We start from the raw sequence: 20,581 nt of genomic DNA, 5'->3' as shown, positions 1-20,581 counted from the left end.
TAAACCTGACGTAGCTGTCTTCTTAGAGAAAAAGCCACCCCCAGGAGTTAACGGTGAGTGCAGTGCCCTCCTGCTTGTAAGTAGAAATTTGAACAAGAGCATTCAGTGGCTTACTTGTGCTCCTGAAATTTGGCCTCACCTCACAATCATCTGTTAACCTTCCAGTTATCTTCGTTAAAAAAGAAAACGGTCTAGGAACCTTACCTTTCAGCAGCAACCTCAGGTGATGCCAGCATATCCACCTATCTACGCTGACAATTCGTAAGTGGCACCTTCCCTCACATTGGGGTGACTGCTGTCTGTATTGGAAGGATTCCACGTGGGGCGAAAATGGTTTTATTTGACATGCAGCAAAACAAGGGCAGCAGTTGATATATCCAGTACAGTTTTTTGTCACAAAGCAGTGACCTCAATAGTAACGAGTAACACTCATAAATAATTTTAAAGTCTAAAGCTTATCATGAAGGTACATTTCCGTATAGTAGTCCCACAGACCTTCCCAGGGCTGCAGCAGCCCATCTCTGGAAAGCTCTTGGATTTATTCCTTAAGCAGTGAAATTGATTCACTTTGGACTGTCCTAGTGAAGCAGTGAAACCTGCTTGCCAGCAGTGGGAGGGAAGGGGAGATGACCTCTATATTGATAGAGTAAGGAAGCCTGGCAGGGAGCAGGGAAGGGTCAGGGAACATGGTCTGTGCTGCCTTTCCCCAGAGATGGCTGAGCCCGTTACCCAGCTGAGCCCAGGTGAGCCGAATGCTCTTCCCCCGGCTGGTGCTTCTCACGCTCCTGTTGCCCTGTGAGGCCGAGAGTCCCTGGCCCAGTCGCGCCTAGTGGGCGGAGCACTGTTGAAGCAATAGGGTCTGGTGACTCGATTCAAGCAAGGCCCCTAATCTCACCACCTCCAGACCCAACATCTTGCTGACAGTGCCCCTGGGCGGCTGGGGACAGGGTTTCTGGGCAGCAGGTATGGACATAAAACTAGTGCAACGTGCCTGACCCTGAGGCCTCCTGTTCCCAATCATGTGCCACACCACAGGCCATCTGGTGTCTGGTGGGAGGCAGGGGAGGCCAAAGCAGGAGGACACAGGGCGCTGGGAGTCGTCCTCCCCTTCAGAGGCGTGAAGGGCAGGACAGCAGTTTATTTCATGCGGAGCAAGAGGTAGTGAGTGAGTCGGACGGCCTGCTCCCGTGGCAGGAGGCACACTTTTCCCAGAAGGTGCTGAGGACCTACTTCCAGAGGAGACACACTGGTTCTCGTCCCTCTTCTTTCCTTCCTGTCTGCAGTTCAGGCTGCCATGAGGCCAAGTTCTTCTGTCTCGAATAGCTTGAGTTCCTCATCCTACTGCGATGTCCACAGGACACGGCCCGCCGCCGCCACCGACAGGGACAAGCACACAACTCATCACCCAGTGGCCACGCCAGGATGACGCTGCCCGTGGAGGGCAGGGCTGGAGAGCTGGCAGCACACCAACTCCTCGCCCTGAGCCCAGAGCCATTCGGGACCATTGGGCTTTGCCCACCTCCCTGGAGACGGGAGCAGGAGCCTGCCAAGGGGAAGCATGGAGTAGCGGTGGGGAGCTGAGACCTCTGGGGATGTGAGGACGTGGTCCTTGACGGAGGGCCCTGAGTCTGTCTTTGGAGACCTCCCCCTCTGTGGCATCACAGGACGCCAGCACAAGGGGAAAAACCTACTCCAGCCCTAGGTCCATGTTCCCAGGGCAGGGGTGCAGAGTCTGGGGCCACTCCCCACCCCTGATGCACGTGGCCACTTCAAGTCACACAGGTAGATAAAAACAGGTCCTTTTAGGGGGCCAGAGGAGGAGAGATCATCATAGCAGCAGCTCGGCTCCCGGCAGCAATGCCCAGGCCCCCTGTTCCACATCGAAGCTCTTAAGCGCTGCAGTCGGGACGCGAAGGACTGGACCTGGAGAGCCTCCTGTCTCAGGGCAGGCTGCCTGGGCTCCAAAGTGCAGATGACAGTGTCCTCTGGGGTCACAGGCTCCCCCACTGCTCCACAGGGGGGAACTGGTCCACCTCCCCCACCTCCGTGCTCAGCTGCTCCCCCAAGGCGAAGGTCAGCCTGTACCGAAGCCTCGCCTTCTCCTGCGGCAGAGGAGCAGCGTGTGAGACGCTCTCTTCTGTGAAAGCCTTGGGGCCCTTTCTGTGCTGAGGGACAGGCCCTACTCCTACCACCTCGTCCACACTCAGCCACTGAGCCAGGGTAGAGAAGGGACGCGGGTTCATGGCTGTGGTATCACGACACTCCAGATTGGGAGGCGACATTCCCGAGCCCTGACCTGGGGCAGCCAGGGCTTTAGGCTGGGATCCCCAGTTCTAGCTCACCTTCAGTGGATTGGCCAGCAGCATGACCTGGGTGATGGCTGCAGGCGGCTGGGTGGGGCTAAACGGAGAGAGTTCTGTCCCAGAGGGTGGCTGCAACTTCACTTTCATTGACTAAAGAGAAAGAGAGAAGCTCCTTTGAAGAGAGACTGCAGGTGCCCCTGACATGGAACTGGGACTGGACGCAGTGGGTACAAGATACAGGTGAATTCTGCCCCTAGAGGCTCCAGGAAGCCGGGGGTACCTTGGGCACTGCAGCCTGCAGCACGATGCTCTTGACAGGCAAGGGAGCTGTATTCAGCATGGACACCACCACCACCAGCACGTCGGGCCGTCCTGGAGGACACTCCTTGGCAAAATGGAAGAGGATGCGGAAGCCGTTTTTGTCGTAGGCTGTCACAGGAAGGGCGCTGCCTGAGAGAAGGGGGCGTGTGAGTGTGGAAGCAGAGGAAGGCTGAAGACAGCCGGCAGAGCACCGCAGCCAAGCGGGAGGGCGCAGCGACCCTGTGACCGAGGCTCCCGGGAGTCTGGGCAAGAACTTCTGCGGGACCTCCCGAGAGTGCGTGGTGGGAACAAGCACAGGCTGACACAGCGGTTAGGTGGGCCACGTGCGGCTCTAAGGGACCCCGGCCTGGAGAGCCTGTACCCTCCCACCCCTCTCACGTCCCCCACAACGCTGCAAGTTGTGAGCCCCACCTCCCCGCTCACCCCAAGCCTCCAACACCTACTAGGCTTGATAGACTCCAGGGGGACGTGGACACTGCTCAGGGAGAGCTCGGGCCCCTGCACGGGGCCGCCCTGGGACTGGAGGGCAGGTGGCTGGAAGAGAGGGCTGCCGGGCCCCGTGGAGAAGGGGAGGAGAGGTCTAGCTGAGGTGCTGGTGGGGACCAGAGGGGAGGTGGCAGCGCCAGCGAAGAAGCCGGAGGAGGCGGGTTTCAGCAGGCCTGAGGTCCTAGGAGGCAGGAAGGAGGACAGCGCGCGTCAGAGACCAACCAGGCAGAGCTGCTGGGCTGCCCCTCACTACGGCCTCCAGGCTAGAGCCCGTTCTTCCCCTCCCTCGCTTCCAGATTCCAGACTAAGAGGGAGCACTCATGACCCCTCTGGAGCTGCCTCCGGCCTCGCCGCGCCCGGGCCTGCCCTCCCCACCCGCCCCTCTCCCCCACTCATTACGCTTTAGCCTCTTCGAGAAGCTGGTCAAGGGCATCCAGCTGGTGTAGGGTGCTGTCGCCCAAAGCTGAACCATGGTGCCCGGGGGCCGCGGGCTCAGCCTTGGGGGCCGAAGCTGGGGCCGGGCCGGTGGAAAACGAGAAGGAGCCTGCCAAGGGGGCCGGAACGCTGGCTGGGACCACGGGGGCCTGGGAGTTGCCTGCGGGGGCCGCTGAGGGCTGCAGGAGAGGCCCATCTGAGAGGCTACAGGCATCAGTTGCGGGTTTGGGGCTGAAGAAGTCCAGGCTCGACCGTTCGTCCTGTGGGGAATGGAAAGCGTGAGTGAGCGGAGGGTGCAAAGGGCCCTGTGAGCGGCGGGGGATCGGGGCTCTCCAACCCCCACCCCTTTACTGGGGGCCCTACTGCAGCCCTTCTGGACGAGCCACCTGTCCTCCAAGGACAGGGCAGGGGAAAGTGCCATATCCGGCGTGGTGCCCTAAGGGGTCAAGACAGCAGACAGCTGCAGCTGAGGACTAGTCGGGGAGGGGGAGGAGCCCTGCAGTCCTGTCGCCTGTGCCCCTACCTGGAACAGGGGCCACTGGCTGTTTCCGGCTGACTCTCTGGGAGGAGCACAGGGGGCTGGATCGGTGAGACCTGAGAACACGGAAGACGGCTGCGGTGGGAAGAGGCTCTGGGCTTGGGCAGCCCCAGCCCCACCTCGCCCGAGGCAGGGTCACGTGACCAGCGGGACGTCCGTGGGGGACAGGGTGGAGAGGTGTCCCCCAGGGAGCCTCCAGAGGGGAGCGGATCCTCTTCAGTCCTTACGTTGAGGGGGCACCTCCCAGGGAGAGGGGTGCAGAGCAGGACACTGGGTCCACTCTGTTCCCCAAGAGACACTGCACTTGGCTCTCTGCCTACAGCCGAAGCCTCCTTCCCCACCCTCGCTAAGCACATGGGCCCCTCAGACCTCCTCCCGCTCCCGCACGCCTAGCTTCCCTACCGGCCCCACCGGAAGCCCTTTCCAGCCCCCCGACGCACCCAAGCAGAGCAGCTCCTCATCCAGCAGGCTGAGGGTGTGGCTCGTGCTGCTGGGTTCCGGGGAGGCCTCAGCCTGGCTGGACGAGTGGCTGCGCCCGGGTCCCAAGGCCTGGGGGGGCGGAGGGAGGACAGGGATGCCCGAGGGGCGGGGCGCGGGGGCCAGCACTGGGGACAAGCTGCTCGGCGCGTCCAGCTCGGCAAGGTCAATAAGAGTGCCTTGGTTACTGGAGCGGTGGTTTCCTGGATGGACGAATGGAAGGGGACAGGAATAATTAGGGGCCACTCTAGTGGCCGCACAGAGGGAGGGGGAACGCTGACACAGCCTCTGGCCTAACCCCAGAGCACCCGTGCCAGGGGAAGGCTGAAAAGCCAGCGGAGAAGGCGGGCAGGGGAGACCCTGTGCAGACCTCCCAGGGTGACCGCTTAGAGTGGCTCAGAACCCCCTCGGGCCCTGTGGGGTGACACATGGATCAACCTGCACCGCGGCCTGGTGGTGGGGACCGGGGCTGGTCCAGAGGGGCTGGGGGTGGGGAACCAGGACACTTCACCTTCAGAGTCAGGAGTGGCTGAGGTGACCACCTCACCATTGATGACCTGCCCTTCAACGACTGTTTTATAAGAGTTGATGACCCGGGAGAGGTCGTCGCTGGCCTGCAGGATGTCCCCTAGAACGGACAGAGACTCCTCACTCCTGGCACGACGGCACCCCACCACATACACGTGCCAGTTCCCAGCTCATCTCTGTCAACCGCTCTTCACTTACCTAAGCTGCTGTCATTGTCCTCTGTCTCACTGGCTAGTTTGAATAACGTCCGCCTCTTGCTCTCGCACCGATCAAACAGCTCCTAGAAGAGACCCAGGCAGAAAAACTGGATCTGGCAGCGTTCTTGGAGATCATCTAACTCAGCGTTCACGCCCAGTCGCGGGCTGCCCTGGTACCACGGTCAGTTACTGGCAGAGCTGGGCTCGGGGCACACGTCTCGCCACCAGCCTCCACCACTCTGTGTCACCCAAGATGCCTGCTCGGGCGGAGAAGTCACCAGGACAGTATGTCCCTTCCTGACTCCCAGGCTGGCACATACCTCAGAATTCAGAGTATCTATGTGACTGAGGACTGGGGTGAACGCTAGCAGGGGCCCAGGGCCGGCCTCTCTGCCCGGATGTCCCCGAGGCAGAAAGTGAGGCGGGGCAGGGGCGGGCCCCGAAGCGGGTCTGCAGAGCCGCGTAGATGTAGGGGTACGTAGAGCGCGCGCACCCCACGCAAGTCAGCCATGGCTCGCGTGCAAAATGGGGGCGCCACTCCCCCTACCTGGCTGCTGTGCCAGTTAAGAGGTGAGGGAACGCCAGGTGTGTAGCGGCGCCTTAGGGCTGGGACTTGGCCAAGGCTGGCTCCCTTTCCCGGAGCCTGGACCTCCCAGGGCGGGGCCTACCTTCATGAGCTCTTTATCTGCCTCTGAAGAATCCTCTTTGCTGTAATGAAGCAGCATCTCACTGAGCAGCTTTACGTTGTTATTAACCTCCTCTAAAGTGTGCAGACGCTTGGTCACCTTCTGGATCCGCGCCTCATCCTGCATCAAAGAGGGGCGAGGAGAAGGTGCTCAACTGGACCCACCCCCCTGCCCCCAGAATCCCGACAGGCAAGGATCACACCTTCCCAGAGAACACAAGAGCAGAGGCCAGTCCCACGGAAGCTCGTCTTCTCACCCTGTCCTCCCCCAGAAGCTCCTGTGCCCTCCTTCCAGGTGAGGGCTGGGGGCGGGGCAAACAACAGGCGCAGCACCAGGGGAAGGGACCTCTGCTCTGTGGCCATGGGATCCTCCACCCCACGGCTCGGGACCTACTCACTTCCTTCACCATGGACTTGATGAGCTTGTTGGCCTCCTGCAGGTCGTCTGGGTTTTTGCTTTTCAACAACTTGGCTAAAAGCTGGAAGAGGAGGGTATCAGAGGTGAAGGGACAGGCAACTCCCCAGCTGGGGAGAACACAGGACCGGAGCTCTCGCCACAGCACTGAGCAAGCCCGCAGCTCGTGTGAGGACACTGCAGGCTGGAACGCACTTTACCTTAGACTTCTCCTCATCATCAAAAACAGGGTTTTTGGGACGAGGTGGCGGAGAGGGGATCAGTGTCCTGTCCACAGGGATCAGCGGGTCAGACTGCACGATGCCTGAAATGGGACGACGGGGCAGTGTTCGCGCAGGCTGGGCCCCGCTCTCGCCCTTCCTCATGCAGAAAGGGGGCGCCCCCCGGGGCCAGGCCTGCGGGCCGCAGCCCCCTCATTCCCTCACAGCTCAGCCCCTTCCGCTGTCTTAGGCAGACACCCCTCATTCTTCCTGGCCTTGGCCAGCCTTCAGGGCTGCTCGGAGGCTGAGGGAAGGCAGGCGCATACCCTGTCTCTTCAGCATGTGGTAGGCATCCTTGATCTTTGATTCTTCCGGCAGGGCCAACGTCCAGCTATAAAGCAGCTCAATAACCTTGGTCTTCACTTTCTCAGACACCCTGTCCCCCAGGTACTAAGAGGCAAAAGGAAATGGGAAAACTTCGTAAGCGCAGTCTGGAGGCAGAGACGGAGGGAAGGCTCTCTTCACGGCAATGAACTGGTTGCTAGTCGGTTACAGTCCCCAAGCCTCCTCCAAAGCCGCAGCTGTGAGTGAGATGGCACTGGGAGGGGGAGGGCAGGAGAGGCCCGCACACAGCCGTACCCATCCGGCGTACAGACTGTGGTCAGGCCGGGGGCTGGGGGCTCCTCGCTGCGTCTCCACACGCAGTCTGCCAGAAACAGAACTGCACTTTCTCTCAAAGGAGTTAATGAGAACCTCTCTGCTCCGAAGAACTGTTCCCTCGGCCGTAAGTGGGTGCCCAGAGCTTAGGCAACACTAGCGTGCGATGGAAGCCGGGTGATGAGGGAGGCCGGCTACTCGTGCCCACGTGACACAGGTGAGGAAAAGTGACTGCTGTCACTAGAAGCCCAGGGTCCAACGCTACACAGGCCCTCCCCTGACGTGCGCACAGCTGCTGCCATGTCACCTGCCACGTTTAGGCTGGGAGCCCTGTCTGGACATCCTGCTACTGTCAGAGCCTAGCTCTCTGAGGACAGGACCCAGGGAATCTCAGATCCGTGGAGATGCTGGTCTGTGCAGTGAAAGCCAGTAAGATGGGGCGGGGTACAAAAGAAGTTCCTAGAAACGAGGAAACTGCCACTGACTGACCTTTGGAGAGACGACTTTGATCAACTCATTCAAAAACCGGAACTTTCCCACTTCGTTATGAAATCTCCTCCCACAGTTCTTCATGCAGGCCTCCAGCACCTGGACCACACAAAGGGAGGCGCTCAGGCTGGGACCTGGCACTCGGCCAGACCCCACACAGAGGGAGCGCTGAAGAAATACTCACCCAAGGAAGGAACTAACCAGGAAAAGAGGCCTGCACTGCCCCAGGGGCCATCAGGGCAACAGGCTTACTGACGAAAGAGTCCCTCAAATTGTAAACCTCTCCTGGGGAAGCTCAACAGGAACTAAAGTAAAAAACCCTGAGACCCAGATACCAAGACAGATCGAGTGTCAGTCTTGGAAGGTGCCTGCCTACAGATTCTGCCCTTGTGTTTTACAGGTGAGGAGACAGAGACCCAGAGAGCACACGCTTCTCTCAGGGTCCACGGTTCTTTCCATAAGCTGATCAACGTTTGGGGGAGGTGGGAGAGAACTGTTAAATTCTGTTTTCTTCATTTTAGATGGCACACTACTTTCCCTTCCCCGGCCCCCATCTATTTTCCTTCTGGGGCCCATAGGACCTGCCTTAAGTTTTCCTCCAAGGAGCAGGCCACCCCAGTGCTGCCCCCTTCCCTGGCTTCTGTCTCTGTAAAGCGGGGTTTTTCAACTGCACCACTGCCGGCATTTTGGGCCGGTCGCTTGTTGGAGAAGCCCGTCCTGCGCATTAGAGGGTGCTCAGCGGCACCGCCAGCCTCTACCCACTAGATGCCAGTAACGCCTCCTGACCTGTGGCAGCCAAAAGTGTCTCCAGACATTGCCCCATGTACCCTGGGGGACAAAACCGCCCCCGGTCGAGAACCACTGTTCTAAGGCCATTGCTCTCCGGAGGACACAGCAGAGCCATGTGCGTGGGCTAAGTGCCTTTTCCATGACCGTGTTCCCCTCTCCCGGTTTTCCAGGAGCTGAACGAAGTCAGGAGAGAACCTGGGCCCCTGGCTTAGGGGAGAGCCTGGGAGGCGCCCGAGTGCCGCACACGGCTCCGCGTCCTGAACCCCCTCAGTCTGAATAAACGCTAGGATCTGCCTGTCGGTGTGATGCCTGCACTAGGAACCAGCATTATTTTTAGCTACAGGATGAATTACACTTGGCCAACTCTTACCTGGCAAGACAGCCCCGTCAGCCTCTCTTCAAGACGGCTTCTCAGAGCGTCACCCGCCGCCCGGGGCCCCTGCCCCCGGTTCCCTCCCTTGGCCACTCTGCTTCTCCCACTAGACCCTGTGCCCGCGCTTCAGCCATCTGTGAAGCTCAGTGCCTGGCACCGGGGCACGCACACTCGCGGAACAGCTGACTGAGCGCGGCCCAGGTGTGTCTAGTTCGCATCGAGGATGTTCCACCGGCTTAGGGTGTGAGCCCTGACCCCTCGAGATCCCAGCGGGCTCACGGGGAAAGGCCTGGCTCAAGAAGATCCACCGTCAGTACGGAGAACCTACCGTCAGGGCCTGGACTGCCTCCCATTCCTGCGGAGACTGGATCTTATGGGCCAGCAGTCGGACGGCGATCTGTGGCCTGGGAGACAAGCAGACCACACTTTCAGGACACTGAACCGAGGCCATCTGGCTAGCCCTCCTTGGCCACAGTTTTTTACTTTTCCAGTCAACTACCTCTTACCTGCCCCCTAACAGCTTTGAGACTCACCCTTCAAGCTCTTTGTTGATCTGATCACAAAAGCCAATTATGTATTCCCAGTCCTCCTGGCGGTTGGAAGGATTGGTGGCTTTATCTTGGGACAGAACAAAGAAGAGTATGGTTGTTATATAAAGACTAAGGAGAACAGTATGGAAGGTTTTCCTCACACTTTTTAGGCACTAATGTGAAGAAATTTCTTTTCTAGTAGAAGAGGCTCAATAGTTCAGTCAGAAAGCAAGCCAAATGCAAATACCACTTTCTGTCCAATATTTTGAAAGTCACAGATGAAAGAGAAAACAAATCCTAAGCCTCTCATTTTAAGGCAAGCTAACAACATTTACTGAACCCCTCTAAGCACCAATCACTGTGCTGTCTGTCCCTGGGGTTGCAGAAACAGAATCTGAGCTTGAGTCATCAGCACCCTTAGGTTTGGTTTGTTTTGCTTTTGTTTTTTTGGCTGCACCACGCAGCATGTGGGATCCTAATTCCCCCGACCACTGGACCACCACGGAGGGCCCAGCACCCTTAAGTTTATTATTATTTGTTTGTTTGTTTATTTTTGGCTGCGTTGGGTCTTTGTTGGTGTGCGTGGGCTTTCTCTAGTTGCGGCGAGCCGGAGCTACTCTTCGTTGCGGCGCGTGGGCTTCTCGTTGCAGTGGCTTCTCTTGTTGTGATGTGGAGCACAGGCTCTAGGTGTGCGGGCTTCGGTAGTTGTGGCACGCGGGCTCAGTAGTTGTGGCACACAAGCTTTAAAGCGCAGGCTCAGTAGTTGTGGCACACGGGCTTAGCTGCTCGGCGGCATGTGGGATCTTCCCGGACCAGGGCTTGAACCCGTGTCCCCTGCATTGGCAGGCGGATTCTTAACCACTGTGCCACCAGGGAAGTTCCCACCGTTAAGTTTAAATGGTCTTCCATGATCAAGGACAAAGACAAGCGTTGAAGAGTTCTCAGAGTGTCACTGAGGGTTTAAATTCCAGGAGCTAAATGCTAAGTCTCCTAATACCTGGTGTGGGCCCTCTCTTCTCTGTTATCCCCAGAACCTGTGCTTATAGAGGATGGCCCCAGCTGAGGGTGGTTAAATGTGTTACCATCTCTGATTCAGATCTTGGAGTCGGCCTCTTCTAGAAAGCACTCTCAAGCTGTTTGCTAAATTTAGGGCTTCAGGTTCAGAAGACAAAAGGAAGACTGAAGGCGTGTATCCTTTTTTAAGTACCAGGCTCCTCCTGCAGACTTCCACAAGGGCCAAAAGCAGAGTGAGAGCCTGGAAAAAGCCCTTCCCAACAAGGGTGTTGTTAGATGTTCCTAAATTCTGATTTTTCGTGACTGTTTTCTTAACTTCCTTTTCCCCTAACGTTAAAAGTCACTAGCTCCACGACCAAATCCTAACAGGGACTCCTAGCCACCCCCACCCCTCCAACAGGAGTCACAGGAATCAGCAGGCGCCAGCTGGCAGCAGGGGAACTCCGGCAGCGCCCAGCGTTTCTGCTCTGGTTGCAAGAAAATTCTGATGGTTTAGGATCATATTTGGAGAAAAAAGAGCTGTCAGTCCTCAATCTTGAAAAGAGAATTAGCAGGCCCTTCAAAATGTCACGCTTGAAGGGAAGGAAGATTAATTCTATCAAGAGTGGCTATTTATTGCCACAGTGACCTGCTAGCTGTTACCCTCCAGAAAAGCCCTGAGTCTCTCCCACCAGGTGTGTGAAATTTTCTCAGGTATCGGCAGGGCTTTGTTACTAATCCCTATCACTTGAGATGCTTAAAGTGCTCACGACATTCAGAGGCTGTAGGTACACAAAGATGGTCTGAGGAGCCATACCCACGCCTGTCACTGCCATCATTCTGGGCGCAGTCACATGCCTCGCGATATAAGAAAAAGAAGCCCACTCGCTTCCACTGTTTGCGACTAGAAAAGCGTCTTACAGATACAGTGTACGATGTGGACAGCCCCTCTCCCGACACGGGCATTCACCGGACAATGTACTCTGCCCAGGGCTGCCGTAACTCCTGTAGCATTTCTGCTCCCAAGAACGCTCCCACTGACTTTTCACTTACGTTCAACATCTCTAGAATCCCACTCCCTTTCCCCTTGATAGATCTTTTTACTGCAAACCCGCAGGGAGCTCTCTGCCTACACGTGAGCACAAAAAGCCCTGGTTTCAGCCATGGTTGGTCCCACTTCTGAGTACATCCTCCGACTCTCCAGCCAGCTCACAGCTCAGACAGCAGACCTCAGTCACCCACGGGAACTGGAAGAACCTCTGGGGATGATTCTGGGCGACTCAATCGCGCCATCTGCCCACTGCCTCCCAGACAGACTCCCAACTGTCACCCCAACATTCTCCTTCACCTGGCACGGAGATGACACCAGAGCCTCCTCTCAGGTCCTGCCTTCTAGAACTGCCCCCCTGGGCTCTACTCTGATTCAAGGTTTCTAATTTTGAGGCTCCGTTGAAAGCCTTATTCTAGTCTGTGTCTTTGCCTCTATGTTTCCTGCTCTCATTTTCAACTTAGTTCCATCTCTGGCCTTGACTGTCGTGGGACCACTGGTCAAGCAGGGATGGAAACAGCAGCATTGGCCATGCCTTCCCAATACGGCTCAGATAGTCCAGTGATGACAAGTTCTATGGAGCAAATGATGTAGAAATAAGCAGAGGCAAGGACACAGATGGAAAGGGAGTTAAGAGTCAGCCTTCAGTGCTGTGGTCTTGATTCGAGGGAGACTTAGTCAATCACCAAGTCTCTGTTAAGCAGCCATAGAAAACTAAGTACACAGCGTCGTAGGCCCTGGAAGGACTACAGGAAAAGTACACGATTCGGATCCTACGGTTGAGGAGGTCACGCTCTTCTGGTGCAACACATGAGAAATAACCAGAGCAAAAAACAAGACAGAGTGTAATTATAAGTGCTAATTGGGTGCAGAAACGAGTCTAAAAACAAACTCATCACTTCTACTTCCTGACTTCCCTGTTTCTATAAATGGTGCCACCATTCAAAAGCTCCTTTTGCCCCACCCCCAGGCACCCAGGCTTGAACACTTCTTCCCTCTCCTCACCCATTTTCATCAGTCAGTCATAATCCCTTCCTTCTCGATTTTTTTCGGGGTGGGGGGCATGTCGCACAGCTTGTGGGATCTTACAGTAGTTCTCCCACCAGGGATCGAACCCGGGCCCTCAGCAGTGAGAGTACCAAGTCCTAACCACTGGACCGCCAGGGAGGTCCCCTCAATGTCTTTTTAAAACTCTCACTTCTTCTCTTCTTATTCCTTCCCCGACCTCCTTACTTCTCACGTGCTTCCAGTACTTCTGCTCCAACCCATCCTTCGTAAAAACACCAACATGAACCTTCACAAAACACTAATTTTACCAGGTACAGTAGGAATGAGGACATCCTAACTGAGACACGTAAACTTCTTGGGCTGGAATTCAACCTGGTCCGGAATTTGGTTCTAACTTCCCAGCTTTCTCTCCCACCACACTCCCACAGGAGCCCCCTCCTTGAACCAGCCAAACAACTGTTACTGTGTACCCTAGACGTGGTCTGCTCCCTCCACATCACTGTCTGGTGTTTTCTTAGCCAATTTTCCCATTCCTTAGGGCCTAGCTCGAGTGCCATCTCCGCAATGGGAGAACAATCTTCCATTCCACTTACGCCCAATTTCCCAAAGAAACTGTCTGCATTTTAGCATTTATGGCTCTTGCTTTTATCTTTTTATTTAAAAACGCTGTATCCGGGCTTCCCTGATGGCGCAGTGGTTGAGAGTCCGCCTGCCGATGCAGAGGACGTGGGTTCGTGCCCCGGTCCGGGAGGATCCCACGTGCCGCGGAGCGGCTGGGCCCGTGAGCCGTGGCCGCTGTGCCTGCGCGTCCGGAGCCTGTGCTCCGCAACGGGAGAGGCCACAGCAGTGAGAGGCCCGCGTACCGCAAAAAAAAAAAAAAAAAAAAAAAAAAAAAAAAAAAAAAAAAGCTGTATCCACTCCAGCATCACTTTCATCAAACTGAAGGCAAAGATTGTTTGAACTTCTTAATTTTCATCACACCTCACATAGCAGGTAGTCACTAGACGCTGATCAACTGCTGTAACGCAGGACTTTGGAGAAGGCTGAAATCAAGAGGTGGTTTGTGGGGAAGGAGATTCTGGGGTGCATTTTACAGCATGTAGTGGAGCAAAGGGGAATAGGGCTTTCAGATAAGGAGAGGAACGTGTGTTTGTGGGACAAGAACATCCAACTGACCAAAGTAAGGAAGAATATCAGGAAGCCACAAAGAGGCAGCAGCAGAATGACTTAACTAAACAGAAGTGCTCTCTGGGAGCAGAATGGACTGATAGGGGGAGGGGAGAGGCCTGAGACAGTGGGCCCAGCAGAGGCTTCTATAATAATTCCAGCAAACTGGAACTTCCCTGGCGACCCAGTGGCAAAGAATCTGCCTTACAATGCAGGGCACGCAGTTTAGATCGCTGGTCAGGGAACTAAGATCCCACATGCCGTGGAGCAACCAAGCCCACGTGCCACAACTACTGAGCTCACGCTCCTCAACTAGAGCCCGCGTGCCACAACTAAGACTTGACACAGCCAAAAATAAAATAAATAATAAATAAATCTTAAAAAAAAAAATTTCAGCAAACCACGGAGTGACAAGGACATAGACTAAGATGGTGCTGAACTCCAAGCACTGGTTTGTTCAACTGGTACAGTTCACACCATTAAGTTAAAAGAACCAGGAAGGTGGACAGAGGGTAAGAATGGAAGGAATCTTACCACTGTCCCAAGTGTCACTCTAAGTAACAGGAAAGGGTCAAAGGCCAGTCTCAGCTCTAGTCTCTACAGATGCCATTCCTCTCCCCCATCACCATCTTCACTCTCCCTCAGAAACAGTTCTGCTCTTCCAAACTAACGCTAAACCGAGCCTATTAAACGCAGCTTAGGTGATTTAAATTACTCCAATGTCCCCATTAATATCTATGAGTGGAACCAATTCCAGTGTGCTTATATCCAGCTGGGTGGCTCTGGGCAAGTGAATTGATGAGAGGGTGCCCTCTTTTTGTGAAATCGTTGACAGCAGTACCTACTTTGCTGGGATACTTGATAAATGAATGTCTTTGGAGCACGGAGCTCCCTGGAGGACAGTTCCATATATACAGAAGGCTTTGTGACCTGCCTGCAACTGCAGATTTTGCAAATGTAACTTAAGTTCAACCACCTGAACAGGGTTTCTTATTAAGAAAAGTCAGGCAATTGGAGGAAATAGGCATCACCTCCAAGAGCCTACAGGCTCTAGTAAATAACAGATACTGCACAAGGCAGTATCTAGGCATCTTGCCCGTCTTATCACCCTGTCCAATTTGTCTTCACTTTAACAGGCCTCCAGGGGTCTCCTCTACTCCACAGTGAAATCAACGTATTAACTCTTCAGCCAAATACTACCTGTTAAGGTTAACCCGTATTTCATTAACAGCAGTATGAATTACCAGTCATAGCAATAGGCCGCTATAACTACACCATCATGCTGTGCCCCTCAGCTTTGCTCTGAGTACGTTACCAGCGAATGACTCGTGAAGACGTGCGGTGGTGGGGGAGGGGAGCAGCCGCCCCCACCCCCCCAACATAGCTTTCACCACGCTTTGGTCACTGCAGGAAGAAGGTAGAGCTCTGTTCTCTCTGTCTCACTTTGGTTTACTCTCACTTCAAACATTCAGCCTGCACAAAGCGGTCACTTTTCGAATACACGGTCACAATTCTGAAGCTATGTGCGTATGCTCAGCGACACCCACCGCTCCCGGAGTTTCAGCCCAAATCCGGAGCTTTTCCCTTCGTCAGAGCGGCGCAGGGGGCCCGGAGTCAGCCGCGCGCGGCCCCACTAACGTCTCCCCCAAGCGCCGATGCATGCCAGCCCGAAGCACTTGGCTGTCGCTTTCCCGGAGCCCGCGGGGCCGGGACAGGACCCGAGCTCACGCCGCTGCTCGCGGGAGCGGGAGGAGGCACCGTAGCACAGGGAGCAGGGGCCGGGACGTCCTGCTGGGGAAGGGGCGTGATCGCGGGACGCTAGCGGCGCGGGCGAGGCCAGGTGCGGGGTGCCTGGCGGCGCCACCGCGGGACCCGGGGACGAGGCAGAGAGGTGCGGGTGGGGCGGTGCGGCTCCGCGGCTCGAGAGCAAACAGAATCCGCCGCGACTACTCACTCAGCCAGGACTCCAGACTCTCCCCTTCCGCCTCCGCCATATTGCAGCCGCCAGGGCCGGCCCAGCGGCCTCAAACCTCGCGAGAACCTGAAAGAGACAAGCCGGGGCGGGGCCTGCATAGGGGCCTGAGATTACCGAGCGCCGCCACCAAGGGTCGTGCCAGGCTGCGACGGATAATGGGAGAGCGAATGTTTCCTTTTGATTCTTCGCTTTAGACCCCGGAGTGAGAGACTCTTAAGGTTCAGATTAATAGGGTGATGCACAGAGTTAGGACCCTGTAGAGCCTTTTCCCCGTCTTCCGTTACTCGCTCAGGCACGCCGAGGGCAGCCTCTCTAGGGTCCTCGTGGCCAGCCAAGATGGCTGCCTCCGCGGTGACGGTTGTGCGAAGGTGGTCGGGCTTGCTGCTGGGCGTGCGGAGTGTTGTCCTGAGGCTTCCAGGGTGAGAGGGCGGCGGGCAGCTGGGAGGCCGCTTGTGTCTTCACGGAGAGACCTGCTGGGAAGGAAGGGGGAGCCACAGGCAGGCCTCGCGGGTTCCAGGAGAGAGCCTGCGGGCCGGGATATCCGAGTACAAGCCTCTTTAACCGGCCGCGTGACTTTGAGTCAACCTGAAGGCTTAGTGACTGCTCCCAGCCCGAGGGGTTCTCACTTGGAATTGCAAGTGCGATCTTGGTAAAGAACTCAGAGGTGGGATTTTCTTTGCTGGGAGTTGTGGGGAGAGATGTATAGGCGGGTTGCCTATTCTCAGGTTCAGGAGCCTGTCCTTACTGTTGGCACTTGAGGAGCAGACTTTCCTGGCCTGTTTGGGGAAGGTCCTCCTACGTCTTGGGACAAGAGCCAGAAGTTTTGCGGTTCAGCTTTGCCTGGCGGTCTCCACGCTGCTCTCACTTGTCGGCAGATTGGCACACATGCTTATCGTTAAGTCAAGCCTTTTCACTTGTGGAGTCAGCTTTTGCCCTTCTCTTCCTCCCCCCCGCCCCCCAGGCTAACCCAGGTGAGGTGGAGCCGCTATGGTCCTGAATACCAGGATCCCCAGATTGACAAGGAATATTACCGCAAGCCCTTGGCCGAGCTGACTGAGGAGGAAAGGTATGAGCGGGAGCTCAGGAAGACGCAGGTTATCAAAGCTGCCCCTGCGACGAGAACAAGCTCTGTGTTTGAAGACCCAGTGATCAGGTTAGAAGGAAACCAATTTTTGTTCTGCGGAGTGGGACTATACCAGGGAGGGTCTGCAGTAGGGGTTCCCTGATACAGCCCTGGCGAGCTAAACATGCTGCTTTTCTCCTTGAAGTAAGTTCACCAACATGATGATGAAAGGAGGAAACAAAATACTGGCCAGATCCCTCATGACACAGGTAACCAGTACCTCTCTTTCTCATCTTTGTTTTCCCCATAGCTTTGTACTTGGCTCTTTAATTTTAACATAAAAAAGAATTCATTCTCCACTTTCGTTAAAATTAACTTCCATGTACTTATGTATGGAATGGGAGCTTTAAGAAGTCCTGCAGGAGTCAACCACTGCCATTCTCTACCCCCATGTGACAAATCTTAGCCTGTTCTTTGTGTCCTAGTCCACGATATTTGTTTCAGAAGTGCTGAGGGAGTAGCTGCACAGCTGCAGAAGAACAGGATGATGGGAGCACGGGGCAAGGTCCTAGCTCAGCTGGGTTCACCTTTTAGGGAGCCTGGGGCAGCCTCTTCCACTGTATCCCTTTGCAGACTCTGGAAGCTGTGAAAAGGAAACAGTTTGAGAAGTACCACGCTGCTCCTGCAGAGGAACAGGCAACCATTGAACGCAACCCTTACACCATCTTCCACCAAGCACTGAAAAACTGTGAGCCTGTGATTGGGCTGGTATCCATCCTCAAGGGTGCCCATTTCTATCAGGTGAGCGGTCAGGGCAGGAAAGCAGGGCTGCTCATGGGTGAAACAAGATGGTGGGGGTGGGTAGAGTTGGGCCAAGGTTGACAGCTTTCTAAGGACTGGGGAGGGTCAGGATCAGCTCATCTGAGTCCCACAGTGTAAAGATTACAGGCAGAAGATGGAAGAGAGCAAAAAAACAGTATCCACGTGACCGCTTTGGAAGGCCCACCCCACCCCCCGTCCTGTTCAGCATTCTGTGTTCTGAACTATAAGCTTCTCATGGTGAGGGACTATGTTTATACCTCATGTTTATACACCAGTGTCTGGTGTCGTGCTTGAGTGATGCTCCATCACTGTTTGTTGAACTGAACTAGGTGTCTCTATCGTGCCATTTAATATTTCATCGTCATAATTCAGTGTTCTTGTCTTTCCTTTTTCAATGTAAACTTCATAAAGGTAGAGACCTTTTCATTAATGTCTGTGTCCCTCGGGTCGGCATGGTACCTGGCACATAGTGGGGGCCTGGCACATGATTCTTGGACAAGAGGGGCTTCTTTCTAGGCCCACGTGATCTGTGTTGGCTAAGCCGTGCTCAGCTGACAGGGCTTTTCCCAGTGGTGCCTGTATCAACTTGGCTGAGCTCCCTTTAGAGGTGAAAGAGGCCACAGCACTCAAGGAGTATTTGCTCGATGAATGCCTGATGTCTGCCGCACCGAGAGGTCAGCCAGGGGTGCGAGAGGCTCAGAGGGGAAAAGACAGGCCCCCTCCTCAGCAGCCTTGCCAGGGCTGGCCCAGAGCGGACCTGTGGTTGCTTCTTAAGAGCTCTAGGAGGAGGGAGGCTGCAGTCCTGGCAAGTTCTTAGACTAACTTGCCCGTGTCCAATCTTGCCCAGGTCCCTGTCCCACTAGCTGACCAGCGTCGCCGCTTCCTGGCCATGAAGTGGATGATTACTGAGTGTCGGGAGAAGAAGCACCGTCGGATGCTGATGCCGGAGAAGCTGTCCCAGGAGCTGCTGGAGGCTTTTCACAACCGGGGCCCTGTGATCAAGAGAAAGCACGACACGCACAAGATGGCCGAGGCCAACCGCGCGCTGGCCCACTACCGCTGGTGGTAACGGGCGGGCGGAGGAGCTGAGAAATGGCGTGAGCCACCGCCACGCTGCAAAATACCTGTGGGTTAGGAAGCGTATACTTGCCTTTCAGGCGGGTCTCATAAGAAGGATGGAGCAGCATGTTAATTGCTCGTTAGTCCTTTCTCTGGGGGCTAGAACTTGCTCTCCCTGCCCCATCTTCTTGCAAAGAGGGGACATATCTACTTGGATTTGCCCCAAGAAACTTAGGGCTCATCCAGCCCTTCTCTTCCTTCAGCTTGGGGTGGACCTTTGGGTGATAAGAAAGGAAGCAGTTTTAGTATCAGAAAAAGTTTATTAGAAAATTCTCATCCTGAGCTGGTGTAGCTAATGTGGTATTGCCGTTCATTAAAACTAACTGGACGAAACGTGCTCGGTTCCAAAGTGGTCCTTGTACAAAATACACAAAGAGTTTCTGGTGTGACTCTTCTTCTCCCCTTTGATATCCCAAAGCACCCCACCAATGGCTCTGGGTTCTCATTTTACAGATGGGGAAACTGAGGCACCAAGATAGCTATTGTACCAAAGGTTACATAGTGCATTGCTTGTCAGGAGTTGCCCTTCTTTGCCTGGCCCAGGTTGAAGGTGAGGGGAGAGAAACGCTGATGGGGCCGTGGGGCAGGTGTGCTTGGTGTCTCCCCCAATCCTGGGATCAAAGCGAAGGTGCTCAGGGCGGGACCACCGCATAAGTGGGAAACACCTCGGGTGCTTTTGAAGGTCTGGAAGGTAAAACGCCTGGGAGAGGCAAAGGCTCCACTGCCGGGTTAGGAGGCGGGCAGAAGAAAGGCCGGTGCTGCTGGGGAGGAGGCCTAGTCAGAGACCTCGCTGTAGTAATACTTGTGCGCAGCCGGGGTTGTCTTCCAGCCAGCTGCCCGGAACTCGATGATCTCCAGCAGCAGCAGCTGGGCCAGGGAGCTGAGGCCCGTTGGGAGCAGGAAGCCATCCCGGATCAGGACAAAGAGCTCATCCATGCGCTGCCCATTCATCTTCTCCAGCTGCTCCCCGACCCGGTGCAGCTGCAGCACCAGGCAGTCCACCTGCAGGGGGCAGCAGGGGGTGACCCCGGGCAGGGCCGCCCCATCACACAGAGCAGCTATTTACTGAGTGCTCGCTGTGCGCCCGGCACCGGGCTTGGCCCCGAACACGCGTTTCCCCACTTTATCCTCGCCCCACCCAGTGGGCACTGTCCGCATCTTACATGAAAGGAAGCAAGTTCAGAGGCTTGCTTAAGGTCTCTCACCTGGGCCAGGCTGGACTCAGGCCCTGTTTCCAAACTGCTTCTGAACTCCACTTTCCTCCCCCCTCCCCCCAACCCTGGTGTGGTTTTGGGGTCGTCTGTGTCCACAGCTGGCTGACGCTCTCACCAGTCCTATCACAGGTTGGCTTTCCTACTGGGAAGGCAGCCTCTGAGCCCAGGAGGTTTTGGCTGCGCTCTGTTCTGGATAAACTCCAGGCCTAGCAGCTTGCCCTGTAACTGTGACAGGCCTTAAATGCCCCCACCAGGCTCCTGCCCCAGCAAGCGATGCCCTCGAAAGTCTCCACGAACAGTGGGTGGGCATTCTGAGTGAAGCCAGCGACAGCCCACCTCCACAGCCTTCTGTGCTAGGGCCACCCACCTCCTCCTCCTTGCTCAGACTGTCGGGCTGGGCCAGCCGGAAGAGGCAGTCGTAGACGGGGTTCACCAGGGCCATCATGGGCATGTTGTTCACCTACGGGGGGAGAGCGGGGGCCAGAGCACGACTTAGTGGCACAGGAGACAGGCCGTCTGTGCCGCACAGGATGTGGCTGGCAGGGCCTCACCCTCAGGTAGTCAAAGATGTTGCAGATAAAGGTGACGTAGCAGACCCAGCCCTGCAGGGAGCGGGCTCGAAGCTGCTCCCGAGCCTGGTACTCCTGCTGCAGCCGGTTGAGGAGTCCACGGCGGAAGACACTCTGGCCTGCTTGCTTGCTCTCTGCCTGCGAGCCAGGGAAAGAGTGGTGAAGGGCAGTCACAGGGCC

The 20,581-nt window shown here is 55.9% G+C and overlaps 3 protein-coding genes and 1 long non-coding RNA gene across 9 annotated transcripts in view; 2 read left to right on the top strand and 2 right to left on the bottom strand.

Moving 5' to 3' along the window:
• Positions 1-320: 320 nt before the first annotated feature.
• Positions 321-16,184, bottom strand: GGA3 (golgi associated, gamma adaptin ear containing, ARF binding protein 3). Of its 4 annotated transcripts, none has more exons than XM_067021065.1 (18): positions 15,594-15,798; positions 14,955-15,043; positions 9,427-9,511; positions 9,222-9,297; positions 7,732-7,830; positions 6,912-7,035; positions 6,586-6,689; positions 6,369-6,449; positions 5,954-6,091; positions 5,287-5,368; positions 5,072-5,188; positions 4,524-4,763; positions 4,069-4,139; positions 3,510-3,805; positions 3,068-3,291; positions 2,584-2,753; positions 2,343-2,453; positions 321-2,102 (listed from the first exon to the last, which is right to left on the bottom strand). In XM_067021065.1, the coding sequence occupies exons 1-18, from the start codon at positions 15,710-15,712 to the stop codon at positions 1,992-1,994; spliced, it is 2,337 nt and encodes a 778-aa protein (XP_066877166.1). In that variant the 5' UTR covers positions 15,713-15,798; the 3' UTR covers positions 321-1,991. The 4 variants fall into 4 exon arrangements, with proteins under 4 accessions (XP_066877166.1, XP_066877168.1, XP_066877167.1 ...); XM_067021067.1 differs by lacking the exon at positions 14,955-15,043 and adding an exon at positions 15,187-15,427 and having other exon boundaries at positions 15,594-15,646; XM_067021066.1 differs by lacking the exon at positions 14,955-15,043 and having other exon boundaries at positions 6,228-6,449; positions 15,594-16,184.
• On the top strand, positions 8,058-8,814 carry LOC136793191 (uncharacterized). The gene is made up of 2 exons (XR_010838153.1): positions 8,058-8,131; positions 8,691-8,814. It is a non-coding gene; the product is annotated as an uncharacterized lncRNA (long non-coding RNA).
• Positions 15,692-18,951, top strand: MRPS7 (mitochondrial ribosomal protein S7). The gene is made up of 5 exons (XM_059048125.2): positions 15,692-16,033; positions 16,576-16,767; positions 16,883-16,946; positions 17,311-17,478; positions 18,347-18,951. The coding sequence occupies exons 1-5, from the start codon at positions 15,951-15,953 to the stop codon at positions 18,566-18,568; spliced, it is 729 nt and encodes a 242-aa protein (XP_058904108.1). The 5' UTR covers positions 15,692-15,950; the 3' UTR covers positions 18,569-18,951.
• The window catches only part of MIF4GD (MIF4G domain containing), a 10,264-nt gene continuing 8,541 nt past the window's right edge, over positions 18,859-20,581 (bottom strand). For all 3 annotated transcript variants that reach the window (XM_067021070.1, XM_059048126.2, XM_059048127.2), the window contains exons 4-6: positions 20,384-20,539; positions 20,200-20,292; positions 18,859-19,620 (exon numbers count right to left, since the gene is read on the bottom strand). In XM_067021070.1, the coding sequence (XP_066877171.1) occupies positions 19,393-19,620; positions 20,200-20,292; positions 20,384-20,539 (477 nt within the window). In that variant the 3' untranslated portion in view covers positions 18,859-19,392. The remainder of the gene's footprint in view (positions 19,621-20,199; positions 20,293-20,383; positions 20,540-20,581) is intronic.

This window comes from Kogia breviceps, chromosome 19 (genome assembly GCF_026419965.1).
Source record: "Kogia breviceps isolate mKogBre1 chromosome 19, mKogBre1 haplotype 1, whole genome shotgun sequence".
Taxonomy (NCBI): Eukaryota; Metazoa; Chordata; class Mammalia; order Artiodactyla; family Physeteridae; genus Kogia; species Kogia breviceps.
This window is presented reverse-complemented; position numbering and strand designations above follow the sequence as displayed.